The following is a 23,557-nucleotide window of genomic DNA, read 5'->3' as shown; positions in this document are numbered from 1 at the left end:
TGTCTCAAACTCCTGACCCCAGGTGATCCGCCCGCCTCGGCCTCCCAAAGTGCTGGGATTATAGGCGTGAGCCACTGCACCCAACCAAAAGTGTGTTACTTTAGAGCCTCTATTGCTTGGTTGACTCCTTGGGTCACATACAAAACAATCTAAATCTTCTTTAAAAAAATGTAGATAAACTCATGTCCCCGATAAACCTCTTTCCAGGCCAAATTCCCTACACTCTTTAAATCCTCCTAATATAGGATGCTTTCAAGTCATTACATCATCCTGGTCACCCTTCCATGGACAGGCTTTAGTTTCTCTTTTAATGTGTGGTCTTGGGCATGGGCAAGTGTTTTTGTAAAATTTACAAATGTAAAATATTTTCATCGCTAATGATTGACTGTCTCTTACCACTCCAGCTTCCCTCTGTCACACTTCCCCTCAGGTCAAGTGATGCTGGAGCGGCCATGAGCATTTCTGGAATACAGATAAGAGGTTGCTGTGTTGGTGGTATATTTAGTTTGGATTTAGGAGAATATATATTATGTGGTTCACTGACACTTCTATATCTAGTTAACTGATAGCTGCCTTAGTGTAGAAATGGCTTCCAGGAAAACTCCTACCACCCACTGTGCCAATTTCACCTGGCATTATGATACTAAATTGCAGGTGTGTTCGGTAGCTAATGAAAATGTTATTTTTATGGGTTTTGTGATGTTGAAGAGATTTTTCAGCTTTTTACAATAAATAGAAAATGTGCTGTGCATTGAGCTATACTCCTTATAATGGGAACATTTCATGGCATATAAATTATACCTCAATAAATCTGTTAATTGTTCTGTGCTTTCTTTTCTATTTTAAATAAATATTTGCTTTTGTGCCTAAAGTAAAGTAAAATAAAAATATGTAGCAGGATATCTACAAAACCTATACAAAACATTCTACTTAAGGGTGAAATGGAAGAATCCCCTCTGAGATTGGGAATTAGGCAAGGGGATCACTACTTCTACCTTTGTGCAACATTGTACTAGAAGTTCTAGTGAGTGCAGTAAGCGAAGAAAAAGAAATAAAAATTATAAGAATTAGGAAAAAGAAGGCTGGGCACGGTGGCTCACGCCTGTAATCCCAGCATTTTGGGAGGCCGAGGCGGGCGTATCACCTGAGGTCAGGCGTTTGAGACCTGCCTGGCCAACATGGTGAAACCCCGTCTCTACTAAAAATAGAAAAATTAGCCGAGCATGGTGGTGGGCGCCTGTAGTCCCAGCTACTCGGGAGACTGAGGCAGGAGAATTGCTTGAACCCGGGAGACAGAGGTTGAAGTGAGCCATTGCACTCCAGCCTGGGCAACAAGAGGGAAACTCCGTCTCAAAAAAAAAAAAAAAAAAGAATTAGAAAAAAGAAATAAAACTGTGTTTAGAGCGAAAAATGTGACTTTATAGACAATCTAAGACAAAATGCAGAAATATTATTACAATTAATAAGTGAGTTTAGCAATGTTGCTGGGCATAAAAATCAATATGTAAAAACAAATTGTATCTTTAACAGCCATCGTTAAAAATAAAAATAAAATATATAATTTACAACCTCATGAAAACATATAAAGTTCTTAGAAGTGGATATAACAGGCCGGGCACGGTGGCTCATGCCTGTAATCCCAGCACTTTGGGAGGCCGAGGCAGGCGGATCATGAGGTCAGGAGATCGAGACCATCCTGGCTAGCATGGTGAAACCCCGTCTCTACTAAAAAATAGAAAAAATTAGCCGGGCGTGGTGGCAGGTGCCTGTAGTCCCAGGTACTCAGGAGGCTGAGGCAGGAGAATGGCGTGAACCCGGGAGGCGGAGCTTGCAGTGAGCCGAGATTGCGCCACTGCACTCCAGCCTGGGCGACAGAGCAAGACTCCGTCTCACAGAAAGAAAAAAAAAAAGAAGAAGAAGTGAATATAACAAAGGAGACGCAAGAATTTGATTATAAAATTTACATGAAAATGAAAAAGGCCAAGAATAAAAACAAAACACAGAACACCCCCCAAAAAAACAAAGAAACAAACAAACAAAAAGCCAAGAATAGCCAAAGCACTCTTGAAGAACAAGGTGGGGAAACTTGTCTTATTAGATGTCAAGACTTAGTAATTAAGGCAGTGGCATGGAAGAACTGAAATGGAGAGCTCTGGAACAAACTCTTGTATATAGACATTTCATATATAATAGAACTGACATTTTAGATCAGCGAAGAAAGTATATTTTTGAAAGTACTTTCCAAAAATGGCTGAGCACGGTGGCTCATGCCTGTAATCCCAGCACTTTCAGAGGCCCACGTGGGTGGATCACATGAGGCCAGGAGGTCAAGACCAGCCTGGCCAACATAGCAAAACCCTGTCTCTACTAAAAATACAAAAATTAGCCAGGCATGATGGTGCTTGCCTGTAATCCCAGCTACTCGGGTGGCTAAGGCATGAGAATCGCTTGAACCTGGGAGGTGAAGGTTGCAGTGAAGGGAGATCACACCACTGTACTCCAACCTGGGTGACAGAGTGAAACCCTGTCTCAAAAAAATAAAAATAAAAAGTACTTTTCAAAAATGATGCTGGAGCAATTCGTTTTCCATATTTAAAAGTAGTAAATTGGATACCATACATGAAAATCAGCTCCAGGTGGATTCAAAACATAAATGTAAAATGCAAAAATATAAAATTTTAGAAGAAAATATAGAAGAGTATCTTGATATGTGGGTAGTGATGGATTTCTAAAACAAGACATAAAATGCATAAATCATAAAAGAAATGACTGGTAATCAGAGTGCATTAAAATTAAGAACTTCCATTTATCAGAAAACACTATTAAGAGAGTGAAAAGACAAGCCATAAACATAAGCAATAAAAGATTAGTATAACATTATAAACAGAACCCTAAGAATCTAAAAGCAAAAGAAAAACCAATAGAAATACACATCAAAAAGTAGAATAGGCTCAGAATAGGCTCTTTTAAAAAGAGAAAACTCAAATGGCCAGCAGTTGAATTAAAAGATGCTCAAACTCATTAGTAATCAGGGAAATGCAAATTAAAATCATAATACAATAGTTTTCCACACTTACTTGAATCATAAAAATAAAAAAGTCTGGAAAATACCGAGGGTTGGTAAGCATGTGGAGGAAGTAGAACTCTCATTCATAACTCTCTGTAGTATACATTTAGGTGGTCACTTCGGAACGGGTTTGGAATTATACAGCAAAGTAGAATATGTACAAATCTCAGGATCCTGGAATTTTACTCCTGGGTATATACCTTAGAGAAAGTGTAGCATATGTGTGACATTCTATCAACATTGTTCCATCATCATATCCATCAGTAGTAGGATGAATGAATACATTAATGTATATTCATTCATGCAATGGCATGTCAGATAGCAGTGTAAGTGAACTGCAATTACATGTACATGTATGAATCTCAAAAACCCAGTGTTGAAAGACGCAAACCACAGAAGCATGCATACACACTGCCAGGTTTCATTTACAAAAAGTTCAAAAACAGGAAAAACTAAACAATATATTGTTTAGGGATGCAATTATAGTTAGTAAAAATATAAAGAAAAATAACAGAATGATTACCCCAAATTTCAGGATATGATTACATCTGGTGGGGTAGAGGAGGGGAAGAAGATAGATGTGATCAGGGAGGGAAACACAAAGAGCTTTAAGATACTGGAGAAAAATAGTCTATTTTCTTTAACTTGAGTAGTGAACACATAGATACTTATTCCTTAAAATTATTCTGTAAGTTACATATGTATGTTATATATACTCTTCTGTGTATATTTCACCATTTTAGAAAAGGGAAAAAAATCAGTGCCCAGAGCTGAACATACAACTCTAGTTAATCTGCCCAGAGCAGAACACACAACTCTAGTTAATCTATCATACTAGAAGACAATCATCTCCATTCTTCTGAGTGCTCTGCCTCTGTTTATTTTGAACCAAAGTGTACTTTTATTCTTGTTAAAATTTCTCTTGCTCTATTTAGCCCTTCTTTTCACTTGTCCTTCCAGCCAGTCAAGCTCTCCCCAAAGCCATCATCATATATGTCAACCACGGATCATCCTCCAGGGGAACTGGTATACTAAAGTTTCTGAGCTAGCCAGGCTGAAATCCAAATGGCAGCCAGCAGATGTGGCAACACTTTGAAAAGTGCACTTTGAAACAGCTTCCTTACCACACACGCTTCCCTCCCTACTTCTGAAGTAATCTGTTTATAGACCCAGACTAATAATCTTTTTTATGAGAAACTTTAGCAAATCTTTTATCTAGGAAGGAAATGCCTCACATTAGGTCATGTTGATAAGATGATGAGAGAGAATATTTTCATCCAAGAATGTTGCTATTTCCTGAAGGGGTAAAATCCCCACAGGTAAAACCCCTGTGGTTCTCATAGGTAGGGCTGGTCTATCTGAGCTGATAGCACAGTTCGTCCAGAGAAGGAAGGCAGAATAAACTTATTCATTCCCGGGAACTCTTGGGGTAGGTGTGCATTTTTGACATCTTAAAGACTCACAGACCCTGAGCTGGACAAAGGTTCCATTCCTGAAGGACCTTTCCAGAATCCGGATTGCTGAATCTTCCCTGCTGCCTAGAAGGGCTCCAAACCACCTCTTGACAATGGCAAACTGGGTGGTTAACCACTGGTTTTCAGTTTTGTTTCTGGTAAGTGATGTTTGACTTCCTATTAATTAGGAAGGATTAAGGAGAAATCATGTTTTTTAATATTTGTAAAGTAATTTGAAAGGGAAAGATGATTCCATGACGATTATTGGGCTCATCAAGACCAGTTAGTTAAAAAATACAACTCTGGGTCAGATGAGAGGACAGAGGCAAATAACATGCAATTGTTCATGTTGTCTAATCACAAGTATTTGGAATTTCAATCCGTTTTCGTTTTCTGTCATCTCCCTTTCTCTTACATCTCACTTCTAACTACTACCATGAGTGCTGATTTCTATCTTTCCTATACTGGTCCCATCAAGATTTCAAAAAGTCACTGAATGTTTGAGATGAAAGTGATCTTAGAGATCATCCGGCCCAGCACTGACCACTAGAAATATAGCAAACCACATAATGTAATTCCTTAAATTTTCTAATACCTACACCGAAAAGGTAAAAATAAACAGGTGAAGTTAATATTTAACAATATAATTCATTTAAACCAACATATCAACAAATCCTTTCAGTATGGATTCAATATTGAGAATATTAATAAGATAATTTACATATTTTTATTTTTACTGAGTCTTTCAAATCTGATGTGTATGTATACCCACAGCACATCTCAGTGAGGACTCGCCACATTTCAAGTGCTCAGCAGCCCCATGTGGGTAGTGGCTGTGGCATTGCATAGTGCAGATGTAAACCAACTTATTGATTGTACAAAGGAAAATAAGACCTAGATGTCGCACAATGAATTGACTGGATTGGCATCACTCGAACCCAGCTCCCCAAAGACGTTCAGGCCAGAATCCCTTTATCACCTATGTATGCACAATCCCTTTCTCCTAACACTTGAACACCTCCTTCCACTCTCATTCTTCCATTTCTGAACCACAAGTGAGCCTGGGGCTCCCTGTGTCCTTTCTCACTTTCCTAGATTCATTACTCTTTCTCTTTTCTCCTGTTTTGCTTTTGGGTCCCACAGGCAAAACAGAAGAGAGAAGGTGTGATGCTTCTTTTTTCTCCTGTCTACCCCCCCGCCTCCCCACCAGGTGCTCCAGGGAAAAATATGTGGAGTTTCCCTGGAGGGTTGTTTGTTTTACATTTAACAAAAGTGCTTATTTTGTCAGGTTATCCCATGACATATTTTAAATGCTCAATGCCTTATATTGAGTTCCTTTTGCACTATAATGGAAAGAACACTAGTTTAGGAGAAAGGGAACCTGGCAAGTACTTTGAATTCTGCTACTAACTGGGTGACCTTGATCAAATTATTTATCCTCTCTAGACTTCAGGTCCTGTGTGTGTGTGTGTGGTTGGGGGGAATTGGGCAGGGGAGGGGAGCAGGGGATTAATAAAGTGAGTATATTAGATACAAATATAAGGGTGTTTCTAGCTCTAAAATCCACGTTTACCTGCATTTTTTTCCCCTCTCTTATTTTTTGCTGGGAGAGTTTACCAGCTATGATGGTGACTCACATTTAACTCTCTAGCTTTGAATTTTCATCCCCCACCAAACCAGCTGGCAAGCTTAGACTTCTCATTATCTCTGACATGTATTCCTATGCACTGATTTTTAAATAAAAAATAAATTACTTAAAAATAGTTTTATTCCTCCTTCCTCCCAGGTCTTGTAGTTTACCTTCTTTGTCGTTCATAGTGGAGGAAATGACAGCTAAGATGGGGAATGGAATGCCTTACTCCTAGATATCACTGTATTTCATCATTTGCTTTGCCTACAATTGATGATGGGCTGACACAGTTATTTGCCCCTGTGTCTCTTTGTGATCCAGAAATATTTCTGCTCCCTCTAAATAAACTTCTGTCCTCTGTCTTCCAAATTCTTGAGGTATCTGTGACTGTTGACTTTCTTTTCTTTCAAAGACGTTTCTCTGGAAGACACTCAGCTCTGGAAAAGGGTAACTGAGCAAAGGAAGCAGGAAGAAATTGATTGGTAAAGCAGGTTCGGTGGTGACACAACTCTGTAGCTAGCACTTATTGATCTCTTACTAAGCCCCAAGCATTGCATTAATCACTTTACACACATTATCTGATGTAAGCCTCATAGCATTACTATAAAGTAGGTCCTGTTATTATCCTCATTTTACAGGTGAAGAAATTGAGGTTTAGAAAAGTTAAATCACATGTCTGTCTGAGATTATAGAGCTATTAATTGGTGATGCTACAGCTTGACTCCAATATCACACTTTAAATCACTATATTATAGTACTAAAGGTGTGTGAGTGGTCTTGATCTGCGGAGTCTGAATAGGCCATGTCCTAGGCTAAAGGCCCTTTGCCTGTTGTGCTGAGATGGTTCTGACTCATACTGGGTCGACGGATATATACTAGCGCCCTGGAGACCTGTCAAATTACAGACTAGCACCTCCACACTTGGGCTAGAGACCAGTTGGTTGGTCCTCAAGGCAATGGGCAGTGAGTTCCAAATTTCACCTTTAGCCAGTGCAGAGACAGAATTTGGGACAGGCAAAAGCAGTCTTAAGAGCTCAAACGAGTCCAAAGGAAAAATAGATTAATTTGAAAAAAGACTCACAGTCTGAAAACAGAAAAATGTGTGTCAGAGTGTAATTAAAAAGGCAGGCCCATCTGGAATGGTTTAGTTCTTTTCAGATAGGTATTGTTATAGGTGCTAAATTTGTTCTTTGTTTCTTCAGATATCCATTTATTCACTTACTGCCATCTTTTAGGTGCAACAGTTTGAATGCTCTAGTCCAAGAAATGGCAAATGTTTCTGTAAAAATCTAGATAGTACATATTTTAGGCTTTGCAAGCCATATGGTCTCTGTCCCAACTACTCTACTCCATCATTGTATCACAAAAACAGCCATAAACAATACAGAAATGAGTAGCAGTGGCTAAGTTCCAATACCACTTTATTTATGGTCACTGAAATTTGAATTTCATATAAATTTCACATGCCACAAAATATTCTTCTTTTGATTTTCTCAACCATTAGCAAATTTGAAAATATAAAATATAAAAAACCATTCTGAGCTTGCAGGCTGTGGCAAAACAGGTAATGGGCCGTGGGCCTCAGTTTGCTCACCCTGCTCTAATCTAATGCATGTCTCAAAGTGCTAACTCACTCTGAAAGCCAGTTAGATACTGGCAGGATTGCACTCATTTAAAATGAAAACAAGTAAACACAAAATAGCCAAAAAGGCGACACTATTCCTATCCCTATCCCTTATTTACTCCTTCCCATACTCAAATTTCACTTTATTCCTTGCATGTTTTTTTTTCTTCCTCTAGGTTGTTTGGTTAGGGCTGAATGTTTTCCTGTTTGTGGATGCCTTCCTGAAATATGAGAAGGCCGACAAATACTACTACACAAGAAAAATCCTTGGGGTGAGTATTACGGTTGTCATGGATAGAATCTCTATTTTTTTCCTTATCTCTGATTCTGGCTTCTTTGTGACCCAATGCCCTGATATTCTCTAGGGCTAGGGTTGCCAGAAAAAGTACAGAATGCCCAACTGACTTTGAGTTTCAGATAAATGACAAATTATTTTTTGATATAAGTGTGCTCCAAATACTGTATGAAACACAGGTATACTAAAATATTTATTTTAAAAAGTCTGAAGTTAAAATTTAGCTTAGCATCCTGTATTTTTATGTAATAAATCTGATAACCCCATCTGGGGCACACTACCCAGACCCAATAAAGGAAACATGCAATAAAGAAAACTATTAGGCAGTGGTTTTCGAACTGGTTTCCAGAAACTCAAGTGTTCCTACGGGGTATGAGGGGAAGGCTAACTGGGCAGTGCTCCTGCTCCTGCTCCTGCCCCTGTTTCAACCAAAGCAGCCTATGTCTATCTATGAACATCTGCTTACAATTTTAAGAAAGAGTTTGGTTTTTTTTTTTAAAAAAAAGGAAAGTAAAAAAGAAAAAACAAACACAACTTGAAAACACTGCTGTCATGGAAACATACCTCTCTATCAAATAGGAGGGATACTTAGGGGAGTCTCATGGGTGCTACAGAATTCAAGGCCTGCAGAAAGGAGGGCTCAGGTCAAGGTTACAGAATCTGAGAAGCTTGGGGAAGTGGCAGATCAAAAACAGAAGAGGGAGGGAGGGAGTGGGTAGGGCACAGGGGTGTGGAGGTGACCAGCAGGAAGCATGGAGTTGAGGATGGTTCTCTCACAGGCTGATGAACCCGGATGCTGCCTGGTTAGAAGAGCATATTTGACTGCTACCTCTAGTCTATTATGCAATAACAGATAGAAGATTTTAAATCACTTTCATCTTGACAGTGTCATTTTTTCAGTAGCTTTCGGTATCCTCCCAATGTAGGATACCTACATGTTTAAAGACAGTTTGTCCTTTTAAAAAATGCTTTTTTCTCTCTCCATAATCAAAGAATCCATGTTGAGATCACAACTAATTTGAACGTTCTGTTCATGGTTTATTTCACCCTGCTGTTTTCCATTTTAAATGTTCATCCTTGATCCTTCTTTAGAAACTATAACTCCAAAGGAGGTATTAATTTGCTTTAAAAATAGCTTTTTACTAAGAGAGTGATGCAATAAATGTGACTAGTTATTAACAGCTTCATTACTACATGACCAAAATGTCAGCAGCACAAAAATAAATTATGCTGATGTCCCATGGACATTTTGTTTTTTAAAAATTATTTAAAAATTGTTTATGTATGTAGGGGGTATAAGTGCAAGTCTCTTTCTTTCCTTCTTTCTTTTTTCTCTTTCTTCCTTTCTTTCTTCTTCCTTCCTTTTCCTTCCTTCCTTTTCTTTCTCTTTCTTTCTTCTCTCTCTTTCTTTCCTTCCTTCCTTCCTTCTTTCCTTCTCTCTTTCTCTCTTCTTTCTTTTCTTTTCTTTTCTTTCCTTCCTTCCTTCTTTCTTTCTTTGTTTTCATTCTCTTTGAGACAGGGTCTTTCTCTCCATTAGCCAGGCTGGCATGCAGTGGCAATGATCATTGGCATCTCCTGCAGCCTCGACTCTCCCAGGCTTCAGCTATCATTTCCCACCAATCAGCTCACCTTGAATACAGGGACATCACTAGGTAGGTGCTGCAAGGAAATCCATATAAAATTTTTTGCCAGGTGCGGTGGCTCACACCTGTAATCCCAGAACTTTGGGAGGCCGAGGTGGGCGGATCATGAGGTCAGGAGATCGAGACCACGATGAAACCCCGTCTCTACTAAAAATACAAAAAATTAGCCAGGCGTGGTGGCGGGCGCCTGCAGTCCAGCTACTCGGGAGGCTGAGGTAGAAGAATGGCGTGAACCCGGAAGGCAGAGCTTGCAGTGAGCCAAGATCACGCCACTGCACTCCAGCCTGGGCGACAGAGCCAGACTCCATCTCAAAAAATAAATAAATAAATATTTTTTTTTTTTTGTAGACATGGGGTCTCCGTGTTGCTCAGGCTAGTCTCAAAACTCCTGGGCTCAAGTAATATTGCCACCTCGGCCTCCCAAAGGCCGGGTATTACAGGTTTGAGCCACCATGCCTAGCCACAAGTGTAGGTTTCTTACATGCATATATTGCATAGTGATGAAGTCTGGGTTTTTAGTTACCTATCACCTGAATGAACAATACCATGGTCATTTCCCTCCTCCCTCCCCCTCCCCAGAGATATCACCAACACACACAACACCAACAACCACAGTACACCAACACCACTTGACATGAAATATGCCTCCACCAAGATGGTATCAGACACATAGGTTTTGTTTTTGAGGTGGGTACTATTGTTTATTCACTTTTTCATTTTCGTATAGTAAAATTTGCTGTTTTTTGGTATACAGTTCTATGAGTTTGGGTAAACACATATAATAAGACACAGCTTTTTGTTTTAACCAAAAAAGGGATCGCTTTGTAGATTTTTTTTTTTTTTTTTTTTTTTTTGAGGCGGAATCTCTCTCTGTCGCCCAGGCTGGAGTGCAGTGGCGCAGTCTCGGCTCACTGCAAGCTCCGCCTCCCGGGTTCACGCCATTCTCCTGCCTCAGCCTCTCCGAGTAGCTGGGACTACAGGCGCCCGCCACCACGCCCGGCTAAGTTTTTGTATTTTTCAGTAGAGACGGGGTTTCACCGTGGTCTCGATCTCCTGACCTCGTGATCCGCCCACCTCGGCCTCCCAAAGTGCTGGGATTACAAGCGTGAGCCACCGTGCCCGGCCCACTTTGTAGATATTGGCTGGAAATTGCTTATGTTAATATATCTCAGATATCTTTCTTTCTTTTTTTTTTTTTTTTGAGATGGAGTCTCACTCTGTCGCCCAGCCTGGAGTGCAGTGGCGCAATCTCTGCTCACTGCAGCCTCCACCTCCTGGGATCAATCAAGTTTCCTGCCTCAGTCTCCCAAGTAGCTGGGATTACATGTGCGCACTTCCACGCCTGGCTAATGTTTTGTATTTTTAGTAGAGACGGGGTTTCACCATGTTGGCCAGGCTGATCTCAAACTCTTGACCTCAAGTGATCCACCCGCCTTGGTCTCCCAAAGTGCTAGGATTACCGGCGTGAGCCACTGCTCCCAGCCTCAGATATCTTTCCATGTGAGTGCCTAACCAGTGGTGTGCTGAAACCAGCTCATACCAGGTTGCAATGCCAGTTGCGTGCATCTCTTCCCAACTCTGCATTCAGTGGTGTTCAATGACATCAAGTTAGTGTCTTGAAATCTGCCATGGTGGGAGTATTTACATCATCAAAATTGGCAAATGCTGGAAATCAGGAGTCCCCCTCCTCCCAAAAAGCTAGTCATTAAAACATTTACCGCCGGGCGCAGTGGCTCACGCTTGTAATCCCAGCACTTTGGGAGGCCGAGGTGGGCGGATCACAAGGTCAGGAGATCGAGACCACGGTGAAACCCCGTCTCTACTGAAAAATACAAAAACTTAGCCGGGCGTGGTGGCGGGCGCCTGTAGTCCCAGCTACTCGGAGAGGCTGAGGCAGGAGAATGGCGTGAACCCAGGAGGTGGAGCTTGCAGTGAGCCGAGATTGTGCCACTGCACTTCAGCCTGGGCGACAGAGCGAGACTACGTCTCAAAAAAAAAAAAAAAAAACATTTACCATCACTGCATCACTGCATAGAGCTCTCAGCCTTTTAAGAGAATAACAATTCATTGCATTGATATGCCATAATTTATTTAAACATTCCACAGGTTATTTCTTAAATTCATGCTCACCTTGGGAAAATACAGAGAACAATTTGATTCACTATGAAGTAGAGCAGATAAGCAGCAGAGGAAGAAGTTTAAATCCATAGTCAATTATGCATTAATGACAGCAGGAGTTCAATTATAACCCCAGTGAGGGGATCTAGAGAAATGAACATACATTGGCGTATTTAAATGTGCTGCAATGAGGAAAAAATGTTTTCTCTAAAAAGAATTCATCCTATACAGATAGCCACCACAGAATATGGAACTGTGAAATTATAGTCCTATATTTTCAATTCACTTGCCAATTTTAGCTTTAAGAAATCTCTATGATTCAAATAAGCAAGTAGTGGGAACCAATGTGGAAATGCAGGATCTCTGAGATGAGCGGAGGAAATTTACTCAGAAATAGAACAGGCTGTCTGTACCAAAAACAGTCGGAGCGTGACTCAGCAGAGGGAGAAAACACAGGTCATGTGGAAAAGCCAGAAATGGAAAACAGTAGGGCAGCTTTTGTTCACCACATTGCCTGACATTCTTAGTTAGCCATTATAGATACTAGACAGATCTTGTCCTGGCTTTTTAAACTAATATCACATGTTCCTGGGTTTACGATGTAAGGAAAACTCAATTTTGTGCTTCATAGGTAACTACAAAAAGGCCAAGAAATTGTTAACCTTAACCCATATCCCTCCTTTTAGAAAGTCTTTGACAGGCACACAATGTAAGGCTGGCCAGTCAGCAGAAGTGCAACAAAAATTGCCTGGCTGCTGCTGTCAGCTTCTCTGCTACAACAACGTTGTCACACTCTATAGCAGTCCCAAGTTCATGAAGTAGACTCAGAGACCAGTTGTACAGAGTTGAGGAGAGAAGTCAGATTTAGCTGCCATGGAGTTAAGCATATTCTGTCCAGCTTATACCTAGTAAGGCCTGTTTTTCTGGGCTAAATACTTCTTTGAACCATTGATTCCTTGTCTCCTTTGCTAGCAGCTTCTACTGCTGGATCAGGTTGTTCTTGATTTATGCTGCCTGGCCACCCAAGGAAATCAGCTTAAAAATTTGCTCCTCTGAAGTTCTCCCTTCTCAAATATCTACCTGTTTAAAAATTTTACTCTAAGAGATTCGCTAGTCTTGACTAACTTTGTTCAATTTTTAAAGACATCTTAAATAGAATTGGTTAAAAATTTTAAGTGTTTTTATTATAGAACTCTTATGTGCTTATAACTGCAATATTAGAAAATACAGAAAAGAATAAAATACCATCTGTAATTGTACCTCTAAGTATGAGCTTTATTTAAAATGCAAATAAAGGTATATATGATCCTTGGCCAGGCATGGTGGCTCACATCTGTAATCCTAGCACTTTGGGAGGCCAAAGCAGGCAGATCTCTCGAGCTCAGGAGTTCCAGACCAGCCTGGGCAACATGGCAAAACCCTGTCTCTACCAAAAATACAAAAATTAGCTGGGTATGGTGGTGCATGCCTGTAGTCCCAGCTACTCAGGAGGCTGAGGTGGGAGGATGGCTTGAGCCCAGGAGGCAGAGGATGCAGTGAGCCAAGATCTCGCCACTGCACTCCAGCCTGGGCAATAGTGCCAGATCTTGTCTCGAAAAGAAAAAAAAAAAAAAAAATATATATATATATATATATATATATATATAATCCTTAGGACTCTTTTACAAGTGACAAATAACAAAATTATAATAAAGAGTATTAAGTAAAATGTTACATCCATAGAATGTTTTGCTAACATGTAATCATTAAATCCTATTATCTTTCATGTTAATAAATGTAGTCAAACATTTCCAAACTACTGTCATGGGAATTTCTCAACTCAATATTAAATTCAGTATGTTTTATGTATTTTGCAAACAGAGCCTGGCCTGATGGTGTTAGCTACTGAGAGAGAGGAGAGGCAGCTGTAGCCCTGTTCATTTGCAGGCCTCAGATGAGTGGGCTGGGTCAGTTGCTCACATGCTAGATGGTGAAATGAAGCAGCTGATGGTCTCTTTTTCTCCTCTGCTGTAGTCAACATTGGCCTGTGCCCGAGCGTCTGCTCTCTGCTTGAATTTTAACAGCATGCTGATCCTGCTTCCCGTGTGTCGCAATCTGCTGTCCTTCCTGAGGGGCACCTGCTCAGTGAGTCTCAACCACTCCTAAGTCAACTTTCACGTTAAAGAAGGAGACCCCAGACTCCTCAGTAGGACAGCCCAACACCATGCTCCTAGGAATGGAAGCTAGAAGTCTCCTTTGGTAGCTAAGGGTGTGGGTAAGGGTGGGTGAGTATTGGCATGCTATGTGCCAGACATGTTGGTTATGGGTTGGTGAATTTAATAAAGCTGGCTGGAGTCATCTGACTATGATCATTTTACATTTGTAGTTTTGCAGCCACACACTGAGAAAGCAATTGGATCACAACCTCACCTTCCACAAGCTGGTGGCCTATATGATCTGCCTACATACAGGTAACTCAGGCAATCCATGAATCTGCAGACTCCAGGGCATTCAGAATCTTGCTTCATTCATCCATCCATATGCACATTCAAAAAATATTTATCGAGCACTGGGCACTATTTGTCGGGCACTGTTCTTGGCCTGTTTTCATGGAGCTTAAGTTCTATTCCTTTGGGAATAGAGTAAGTATAAAAAAGATCTCTCTGCAATCGAGGGTTTATTGGGCACCTTCTGTGCACTCAGCATTCTGCTAAGCCTATAATGTAGGATTCTTCTAGTCTAGTGGGGCACACCTGCCATGATGTTGCTGAGATGCCTCTTAACATTTCTTTTCATCTTTCCATTTAGCTATTCACATCATTGCACACCTGTTTAACTTTGACCGCTATAGCAGAAGCCGACAGGCCACAAATGGCTCCCTTGTCTCCATTCTCTCCAGCCTATCTCATGATGAGAAAAAGGGGGGTTCTTGGCTAAATCCCATCCAGTCCCGAAACACGGTGAGTTGACTTTCTAGCAAAGCATCTGAGATCTGGTCATAAGCAGGAAGTGCACAGGTGGACATTGTGTCAGGCTGACATTTCTCCTTTCACAGACAGTGGAGTATGTGACATTCACCAGCATTGCTGGTCTCACTGGAGTGATCATGACAATAGCCTTGATTCTCATGGTAACTTCAGCTACTGAGTTCATCCGGAGGAGTTATTTTGAAGTCTTCTGGTATACTCACCACCTTTTTATCTTCTATATCCTTGGCTTAGGGATTCACAGCATTGGGTAAGATCCTCAAACCCTCATTCTCATGCCCCAGCCCCTGACCTTGCATAATTCTTTGTCCCAAACCATCCTTCACTGTCTATTTCAGTGGAATTGTCCGGGGTCAAACAGAGGAGAGCATGAATGAGAGTCATCCTCACAAGTGTGCAGAGTCTTTTGAGATGTGGGATGATCATGAGTCCCACTGTAGGTGCCCTGAGTTTGAAGGGCACCCCCCTGAGGTAAGAGCCCTATGGGCAAGGACAGACTCTTGTTAGGAGCTGTTACTGTTATTATTCTTATTATTACTCTTATTGTTATTATCATCATTATTATTAGTTCAGTCCTGTGCTGGGTCTTATGAAGGATATCCATGGGGTTCCTACCTTTAAGAAACTTCCAATATCACTGGCAACAGGCAGTTACAAGGGAATCTTGAAGAGAAAAAACTAATAGTTCTTGCATGCTGCGAGACCCTCTGCAAAGGTAATAATGATAGCCCACATTATTAATTGTGTTTATCATCTGCCAGCCTTGCTGCATAATATGGATTATTTCATTTATATATAGCAATAACCTATGAGATATTACTTCTTTTTTGTCTAAATTTTGAAACAAAAGGACAGGATTCCAAGAGATTAAGTAAACTGACAAGCTCTTACAGTAAGTAAGTAGTGGAGCTTGAATACAAGCCCAGGCCTTTTGGATTCCAGAGGTTTGAACTCTTGACCACTATACTGTCCCAAAGCTCAGCTGTGATATTCCAGTCAAATTCTGGGGGGAAATAAAGCATTCTTGAAGCGGGCTTTCTTTGGTGTTCTAAGAATATGCTTGGAAATTTTTGTTAGATACTGGGTGATTATGAAATTATGTTCTAGAGAACTCAAGGTGTGCCCCAGGGTAATTCTTGCGGATATTATAATTTACCTTTGCTTGCTCACAAAATAGGTTATATTGAGGAGTAAATGGAAGGGGAAGGTTGATTTGCAGTGCCTCAAAGTACTCTGAGAATGATTAGGGTCTTTAAATCAGATTCAGGATTAAGAGCAATAGCTTAGTTCTCATCTGGAACAGGAAAAATACATAAAACAAAAAGTCTTCTAAAGTTGGCATTTTAATTCAGCAGGAAAAGGATAAATTAATAATTTTTAGTACAATAAGATCATCATCTGGGAAAAAAGCTATATCTTCATTTCATGCCTTGCACTAAAATGTGAATCGAGGATACATGAAGCAAAAAAACCATAAAAGCACTTTAAGACCACATGGGAAGTTTTTTTCTAATACTGAAGTGGAGGAACATGTTTCTAAATAAGACAAACCACCCTGAAGCCATAAAAGAAGAGATAATTTTGCATGGTAAAAGAAATCCCCATCAGGCCAGGCCCAGTGGCTCAGACCTGTAATCCCAGCAATTTGGGAGGCTGAGGTGGGTGGATTGCTTGAGCCCAGGAGTTTGAGACCAGCCTGGGCAACATGGCAAAACCCCATCTCTACAAAAAATACAAAAATTAGTTGGGCACGGTGGTGTGGAGGGTGAGGTGAAAGGATTACTTGAGCCTGGGAGGTTGAGGCTGCAGTGAGCTGTAATCATGCCACTGCACTCCAGCCTGGGTGACAGTGAGATCCTGTGTCAAAACAAACAAACAAACAAACAAAAATTCCCATTGTAAATAAAGATAGACAAAAAATTACCAAATAGGAAAAGTATTTACAACTCACAGGCCATGGACTAATTTTCTAATATATAAATAACTCCTAGAAATCAATAAGAAAAAGCCTAATAACATGATAAAAAGAGAAATAGAAGATATGAACAGAATGATCTCAGAAATGGAGATATACCTTTATCTTAAATATATGAAATGATGCTTAATGTTATTCATAATGGAAAAAATGCCAAATAAAACTACAAGAATCTGTTAACCTAACAGATTAGCAAAGATAAAAAACCTGCTAATGTATGGTGTTGGCAAGCGTGTGGAGAAATGCTCTTATGCATTGCTGGTGAGAGTATAAACCTATACAACTGCTTGTAGAGAGTGATTTGGCAGTAGCAATTAAGCTTTAAAACTCGACTTCCAATTTATTCCACAAATATACTTAAATATGTGTTAAATTACATGCATTAAGTTATTCATTACAGTATTGTTTAATAGAAAAAAAGATTGGAAACAAGTGTCCATCAATGGGGAACTAGTTACATTTTGGGACTTTCATGCAGTGGAATAGTCTGCAACCAGTAAAACAAAAGAGACAGCACCATAGACACTAATAGGGACCAGTCTCTAAAATGTTAAATGTAAAAGGCAGGGCAGTGTGTATAGTCTCCTATCATTTGCATTGAAAAGATCATTTAAATGCATGTTCTCCAGAAGAACTCACAAAATAATAACATTACCTCTGGGGATCTGGAGGGGCAGGAGGATTTGCTTTTTACTGTTGTACTGTTGTACTTTCAGATTTTGTACCATATACATATATTACCTATTTAGAAAGTAATTTTGTAATAAGATAGATAGAGTGCTAGCTACACAAATAAAGAATAGACCACTAGCTACACTAATAAAGAAAAAACAGAGACAATCCAAAAAACACGATCAGAAATGACAAAGAGGACATTACGACTGACCCCACAGAAATTAAAAAAAAAAACCCTCAGAGACTACTATGAACATCTCTATGCACACAAACTAAAGAAAAAAAATCTAGAAGAAATGGATAAATTCCTGGACACATACAACCTCCCAAGACCAGACCACGAAGAAATTTAATCCCTGAACAGACCAATATTGAGTTCCAAAACTGAATCAGTAATAAAAAAGCCTACAACCAAAAAAAGCCCGGGACCAGATAGATTCACAGCCAAATTCTTCCAGATGTATAAAGAAGATCTGGTACCATTCCTACTGAAACTATTGCAAAAAAATTGAGGAGGAGGGTCTCCTTCCTAACTCACTCTATGAGGCCAGCATCATCCTGATACCAAAACGTGGCAGAGATACAACGAAAAAAGAAAACTTCAGGCCAATATCCTTGATGATCATCGATGAAAAAATCCTCAACAAAATACTGGCAAACTGAATCCAGCAGCACATCAAAAAGCTAATCCACCACGATCAAGCAGGCTTTATCCCTGGAATGCAAGTTTGGTTTGACATATGCAAATCAATAAATATGATTCATCACATAAAGAGAACTACAGACAAAAACCATAGGATCATCTCAGTAGATACACAAAAGGCTTTCAATAAAATTCAACATTCCTTCATATGAAAAACTCTCAGCAAACTAGGCATTGCAGGAACATATTTCAAAATAACAAGAGCCATCTATGACAAACCCACAGCCAACATCATACTGAATGGGCAAAAGCTGGAGGCATTCCCCTTGAAAACTGGAACAAGACAAGGATGCACTCTCTTACCACTCCTATTTAACATAGTGCTGGAAGTCCTGGCCAGAGCAATCAGGCAGAAGAAAGAAATAAAAGGCATCCAAATAGGAAGACAAAAAGTCAAACTATCCCTGTTTGCAGACAATATGATTCTATACCTAGAAAACCCCATAGTCTATGTCCAAAAGCTCCTAGATCTGATAAACAGCTTCAGCAAAGTTTCAGGATACAAAATCAATATACAAAAATCAGTAGCATTGCTATACCTCAACAACACCCAAGCTGAGAGCCAAATCAAGAATGCAATCCCATTTACAATAGCCACAAAAAAAATAAAATACCTAGGAATACAGCCAACCAGGGAGGTGAAAGATCTCTACAATGAGAGTTACAAAACACTTTTCAAAGAAATTAGAGATGACACAAACGAATGGAAAAACATTCCATACTAATGGATAGGAAGAATCAATATCATTAAAATGGCCCTACTGCCCAAATCAATTTACAGATTCAACACTATTCCTACCAAACTACCAATGACATTCTTCACAGAATAAGAAAAAAAACTATCTCAAAATTCATATAAAACCAAAAAACAGCCCAAATAGCCAAGGCAATCCTAAGCAAAAAGAACAAAGCTGGAGGCATCATGTTACCCAACTTCAAACTATACAACAAGGCTACAGCAACCAAAACAGCATAGTACTGGTATAAAAACAGACACACAGACCAATGGAACAGAATAGAGAGCCCAGAAATAATGTTGCATACCCATGCCCATCTGATCTTTAACAAAGTCAACAAAAATAAGCAGTGGGGAAAGGACTCCCTGTTCAATAGGTGGTGCTGTGATAACCAGCTAGCCATATGAAGAAGATTGAAACTGGACTCTTTCCTTACACCATATACAAAAACCAACTCAAAGTGGATTAAAGACTTAAATGTAAAACCCCAAACTATAAACACTGTGGAAGACAACCATCCTGGAAGACAACCTAGGCAATACCATTCAGGACATAGGCCCTGGCAAAGATTTCATGATGAAGGCACCAAAAGCAAATGCAACAAAAATGAAAATTGATGAATGGGATCTAATTAAACTAAAGAGCTTCTGCACAGCAAAAGCAACTATCAAGAGAGTAAACAAACAACCTACAGAATGGGAGAAAATATTTGCAAACTACACATCTAACAAAGGTCTAATATCTAGCATCTATAAGGAACCTAAACAAATTAACAACAACAACAACAACAAAAAACAAATTATCCCATAACAAAGTGCGCAAAGTCTCAAAAAAAAGTGGGCAAAGGACATAAAGAAACACTTTTCAAAAGAAGACACACACACAGCCAACAAGCATATGAAAAAATGCTCAACGTCACCGATCATTAGAGAAATGCAAATCCAACCACAATGACACACCATCTCACGCCAGTCAGAATGGCTATTGTTAAAAAGTCAAAAAATAACAGATGCTGGTGAGGTTGCAGGGAAAAGGGAGCACTTATACAGTGCTGGTGGAAATGTAAATTAGTTCAGCCATTGTGGAAAGCAGTGTGGTAATTCCTGAAAGAATTGAAAACAGATTACCGTTTGACCTAGCAATCCCATTACTGAGTATATACCCAAAGGAATATAAATCATTCTACAACAAAGACACATGCACTTGTGTGTTCATTGCAGCACTATTCAAAATTGCAAAGACATGGAATCCACCTAAATGCCCATCAATGGTAGACTGGATAAAGAAAATGTGGTACATATATACCATGGAATACTATGCAGCCATAAAAAATAACAAGATCATGTCGTTTGCAGCAAGATGGATGGAGCTGGAGGCCATTATCCTAAGCAAACTAATGTAGAAACAGAAAACCAAATATCACATGTTCTCATTTATAAATGATAGCTAAACATTGAGTAAATACACACACAAAGAAGGGAATAACACACATTGGGGCCTACTTGAGAGTGGAGAAAGGGTGGAGAGAGAGGATCAAAAAACTATCTAATGGGTACTATGCTTATTCCGTGGGTGATGAAATAATCTGTACACCAAACCCCTGTGACATGTAGTTTACCTCTATAACAAAACTGCACATGTACCTCTGAACCTAAAATAGAAGTTAAAAAAAAAAGTAATTTTGGGTGGGGCACAGTGGCTCATGCCTGTAATCCCAGCACTTTGGGAGGCTGAGGCAGGAGGATTGCTTGAGCCCAAGAGTTTGAGACCAATCTGAGCAACATAGGAATACCTTGTCTCTACAGAATATTAAAAAATTATCCGGGCATGGTGATGCACACCTTTGGTTCCAGCTACATGGGAGGCTGAGAAGAGAGGATCACTTGAGCTCAGGAGGTTGAGGCTGCAGTGAGCTGTGATGGCACCACTGCACTCCAGCCTGGTTGACAGAGAAAGACCCCATCTCAAAAAAAAAAAAAAGTAATTTTGGAAGGACATACCTGGGTTAATAGCACATTTCATTTCTAAAGTCAGAGTAAATTATAAGGTCATAACCAGCGATCTGTATTAGCGGACTAGTAGACAAGAGGATCTTAAAGATAGGGAGCTATTGTCTTTCTGCCCATGTACGCCGCCGAAGAAGCATCGTTAAAGTCTCTCTTCTCCCTGCCGTCATGTCTAAGTCAGAGTCTCCTAAAGAGCTCAAACAGCTGAGGAAGCTCTTCATTGGAGGTTTGAGCTTTGAAACAACCGATGAGAGCCTGAGGAGCCATTTTGAGCGATGGGGAATGCTCACAGACTGTGTGGTAATGAGAGATCCAAACACCAAGCACTCCGGGGGCTGTAGGTTTGTCACATATGCCACTGTGGATGAGGTGGATGCAGCCACGAATGCAAGGCCACACAAGGTGGATGGACGAGTTGTGGAACCAAAGAGAACTGTCTCAAGAGAAGATTCTCAAAGACCAGGTGCCCACTTAACTGTGAAAAAGATATTTGTTGGCGGCATTAAAGAAGACACTGAAGAACATCACGTAAGAGATTACTTTGAACAGTTTGGAAAAATGGAAGTGATTGAAATTATGACTGAGGCAGTGGCAAGAAAAGGGGCTTTGCCTTTGTAACCTTTGACTATCATGACTCCGTGGATCAGATTGTCATTCCGAAATACCATACTGTGAATGGCCACAACTGTGAAGTTAGGAAAGCCCTGTCAAAGCAAGAGATGGCTAGTGCTTCATCCAGCCAAAGAGGTCGAAGTGGTTGTGGAGGTGGTTTCGGTGGGAATGACAACTTTGATTGTGGAGGAAACTTCAGTGGTCATGGTGGCTTTGGTGGCAGCCATGGTGGTGGTGGATATGGTGGCAGTGGGGTTGGCTATAATGGATTTGGTAGTGATGGTGGTTATCCAGGAGGTGGCCTTGGTTACTCTGGAGGAAGCAGAGGCTATGGAAGTGGTGGACGGGGTTGTGGAAACCAGGACAGTGGCTATGGTGGGAGTGGCAGCTTTGACAGCTGTAACAAGGGAGGCAGAGGTGGCTTTGGCAGTGGTAGTAGAAGCAATTCTGGAGGTGGTGGAAGTTATAATGATTTTGGCAATTACAACAATCAGTCTTCAAATTTTGGACCCATTAAAGGAGGAAACTTTGGAGCAGAAGCTCTGGCCCCTAGGGTGATGGAGGCCAATACTTTGCCAAACCACCAAACCAAAGTAGCTATGGCGGTTCCAGTAGCAGCAGTAGCTATGGCAGTGGCAGAAGATGTTAATTAGGAAACAAAGCTTAGCAGGAGAGGAGAGCCAGAGAAGTGACAGAGAAGCTACAGGTTACAACAGATTCATGAACTCAGCCAAGCACAGTGGTGGCAGGGCCTAGCTGCCACAAAGAAGACATGTTTTATACAAATACTCGTGTGTATGGGCAAAAAACTCGAGGACTGTATTTGTTACTAATTGCATAACAGGTTATTTTAGTTTCTGTTCTATGGAAAGTGTAAAGCATTCCAATAAAGGGTTTTAATGTAGATTTTTTTTTTGCACCCATGCAAAAAATTGCTAAATGTAATAGTCTGATCATGACGCTGAATAAATGTCTTTTTTTTTAATGTGCTGTGTAAAGTTAGTCTACTCTGAAGCCATCTTGGTAAATTTCCCCAACAGTGTGAAGTTAGAATTCCTTCAGGGTGATGCCAGGTTCTATTTGGAATTTATATACAACCTGCTTGGGTGGAGAAGCCATTGTCTTCAGAAACCTTGGTGTAGTTGAACTGATAGTTACTGTTGTGACCTGAAGTTCACCATTGAAAGGGACTACCCAAGCAAAATCATGGAATTATTGGTTATAAAAATGATTGTTGGCACATTCTATGCAATATATCTAAATTGAATAATGGTACCAGATAAAATTATAGATGGGAATGAAGCTTGTGTATCATCCATTATCATGTGTAATCAATAAACAATTATCTTGAAAAAAAAAAGATAGGGAGCTATTTACAGATTATTAGGAAAGCTTATCAGCTAAGATGGTTAATACCTTGTCTTATCTTGCACATCAGCTTCTGTCTTTTTCTCATCTATTAGCTGAGTTAAGTTATAGTTGGCCTATTTGGTATCGTTAAAACTTAGGGGTTGCTTTGGTTGGTCGTGTAATACTCTTAAGAGAGAGAACACCAGTTTTGCCACCTGAATGTATTGCTTTGTTTCTTCCATAAACATTTAAAAAATACTCTCTCCATATTCACCCCATTTAAAAATTAGAAAAATAATATACATTTATTGTAGAAAGTTTGGAAAATACAAAAAATATTAGAAGTAAATAAAAAATTTCATAGAGTTCTACCACCTAGAGGAAATAATGTTTTTCCTTGATTGATATCATGGATGCTTTCCTTTGAAACATTATTTTTTGTTTTGAGACAGAGTCTCCCTCTGTTACTCAGGCTAGAGTGCAGTGATGCGATCTTGGCTCACTGCAACCTCCGCCTCCTGGGTTCAAGTGATTCTCCTGCCTCAGCTTCCCAAGTAGCTGGGACTACAGGTGCGCACCACCACACCCAGCTAATTTTTGTATTTTTAGTAGAGACAGGGTTTTGCCATGTTGACCAGACTGGTCTCAAACTCCCGACCTCAGGTGATCCACCTGCCTCAGCCTCCCAAAGTGTTGGGATTA

At 40.1% G+C, this 23,557-nt stretch overlaps 1 protein-coding gene and 1 pseudogene across 3 annotated transcripts in view; both read left to right on the top strand.

Annotated features, from left to right (window-relative positions):
- The first annotated feature begins 4,415 nt into the window (after nt 1–4,415).
- Nucleotides 4,416–23,557, top strand: part of NOX1 (NADPH oxidase 1) — a 31,271-nt gene continuing 12,129 nt past the window's right edge. For 2 of the 3 annotated variants that reach the window (XM_003276446.3, XM_003276445.3), the window contains exons 1-7: nt 4,416–4,679; nt 7,952–8,047; nt 13,845–13,955; nt 14,197–14,281; nt 14,619–14,770; nt 14,866–15,047; nt 15,136–15,268. In XM_003276446.3, coding sequence (XP_003276494.1) covers nt 4,635–4,679; nt 7,952–8,047; nt 13,845–13,955; nt 14,197–14,281; nt 14,619–14,770; nt 14,866–15,047; nt 15,136–15,268 — 804 coding nt within the window. In that variant the 5' untranslated portion in view covers nt 4,416–4,634. The remainder of the gene's footprint in view (nt 4,680–7,951; nt 8,048–13,844; nt 13,956–14,196; nt 14,282–14,618; nt 14,771–14,865; nt 15,048–15,135; nt 15,269–23,557) is intronic. The other variant, XM_004092470.3, reaches the window with a different exon arrangement.
- Nucleotides 21,062–22,154, top strand: LOC105738079 (annotated as a pseudogene).

This window comes from Nomascus leucogenys, chromosome X, assembly GCF_006542625.1.
Source record: "Nomascus leucogenys isolate Asia chromosome X, Asia_NLE_v1, whole genome shotgun sequence".
NCBI lineage: Eukaryota > Metazoa > Chordata > Mammalia > Primates > Hylobatidae > Nomascus > Nomascus leucogenys.
The sequence above is the reverse complement of the archived record's forward strand: the minus strand, read 5'-3'. Positions and strand labels throughout refer to the sequence as shown.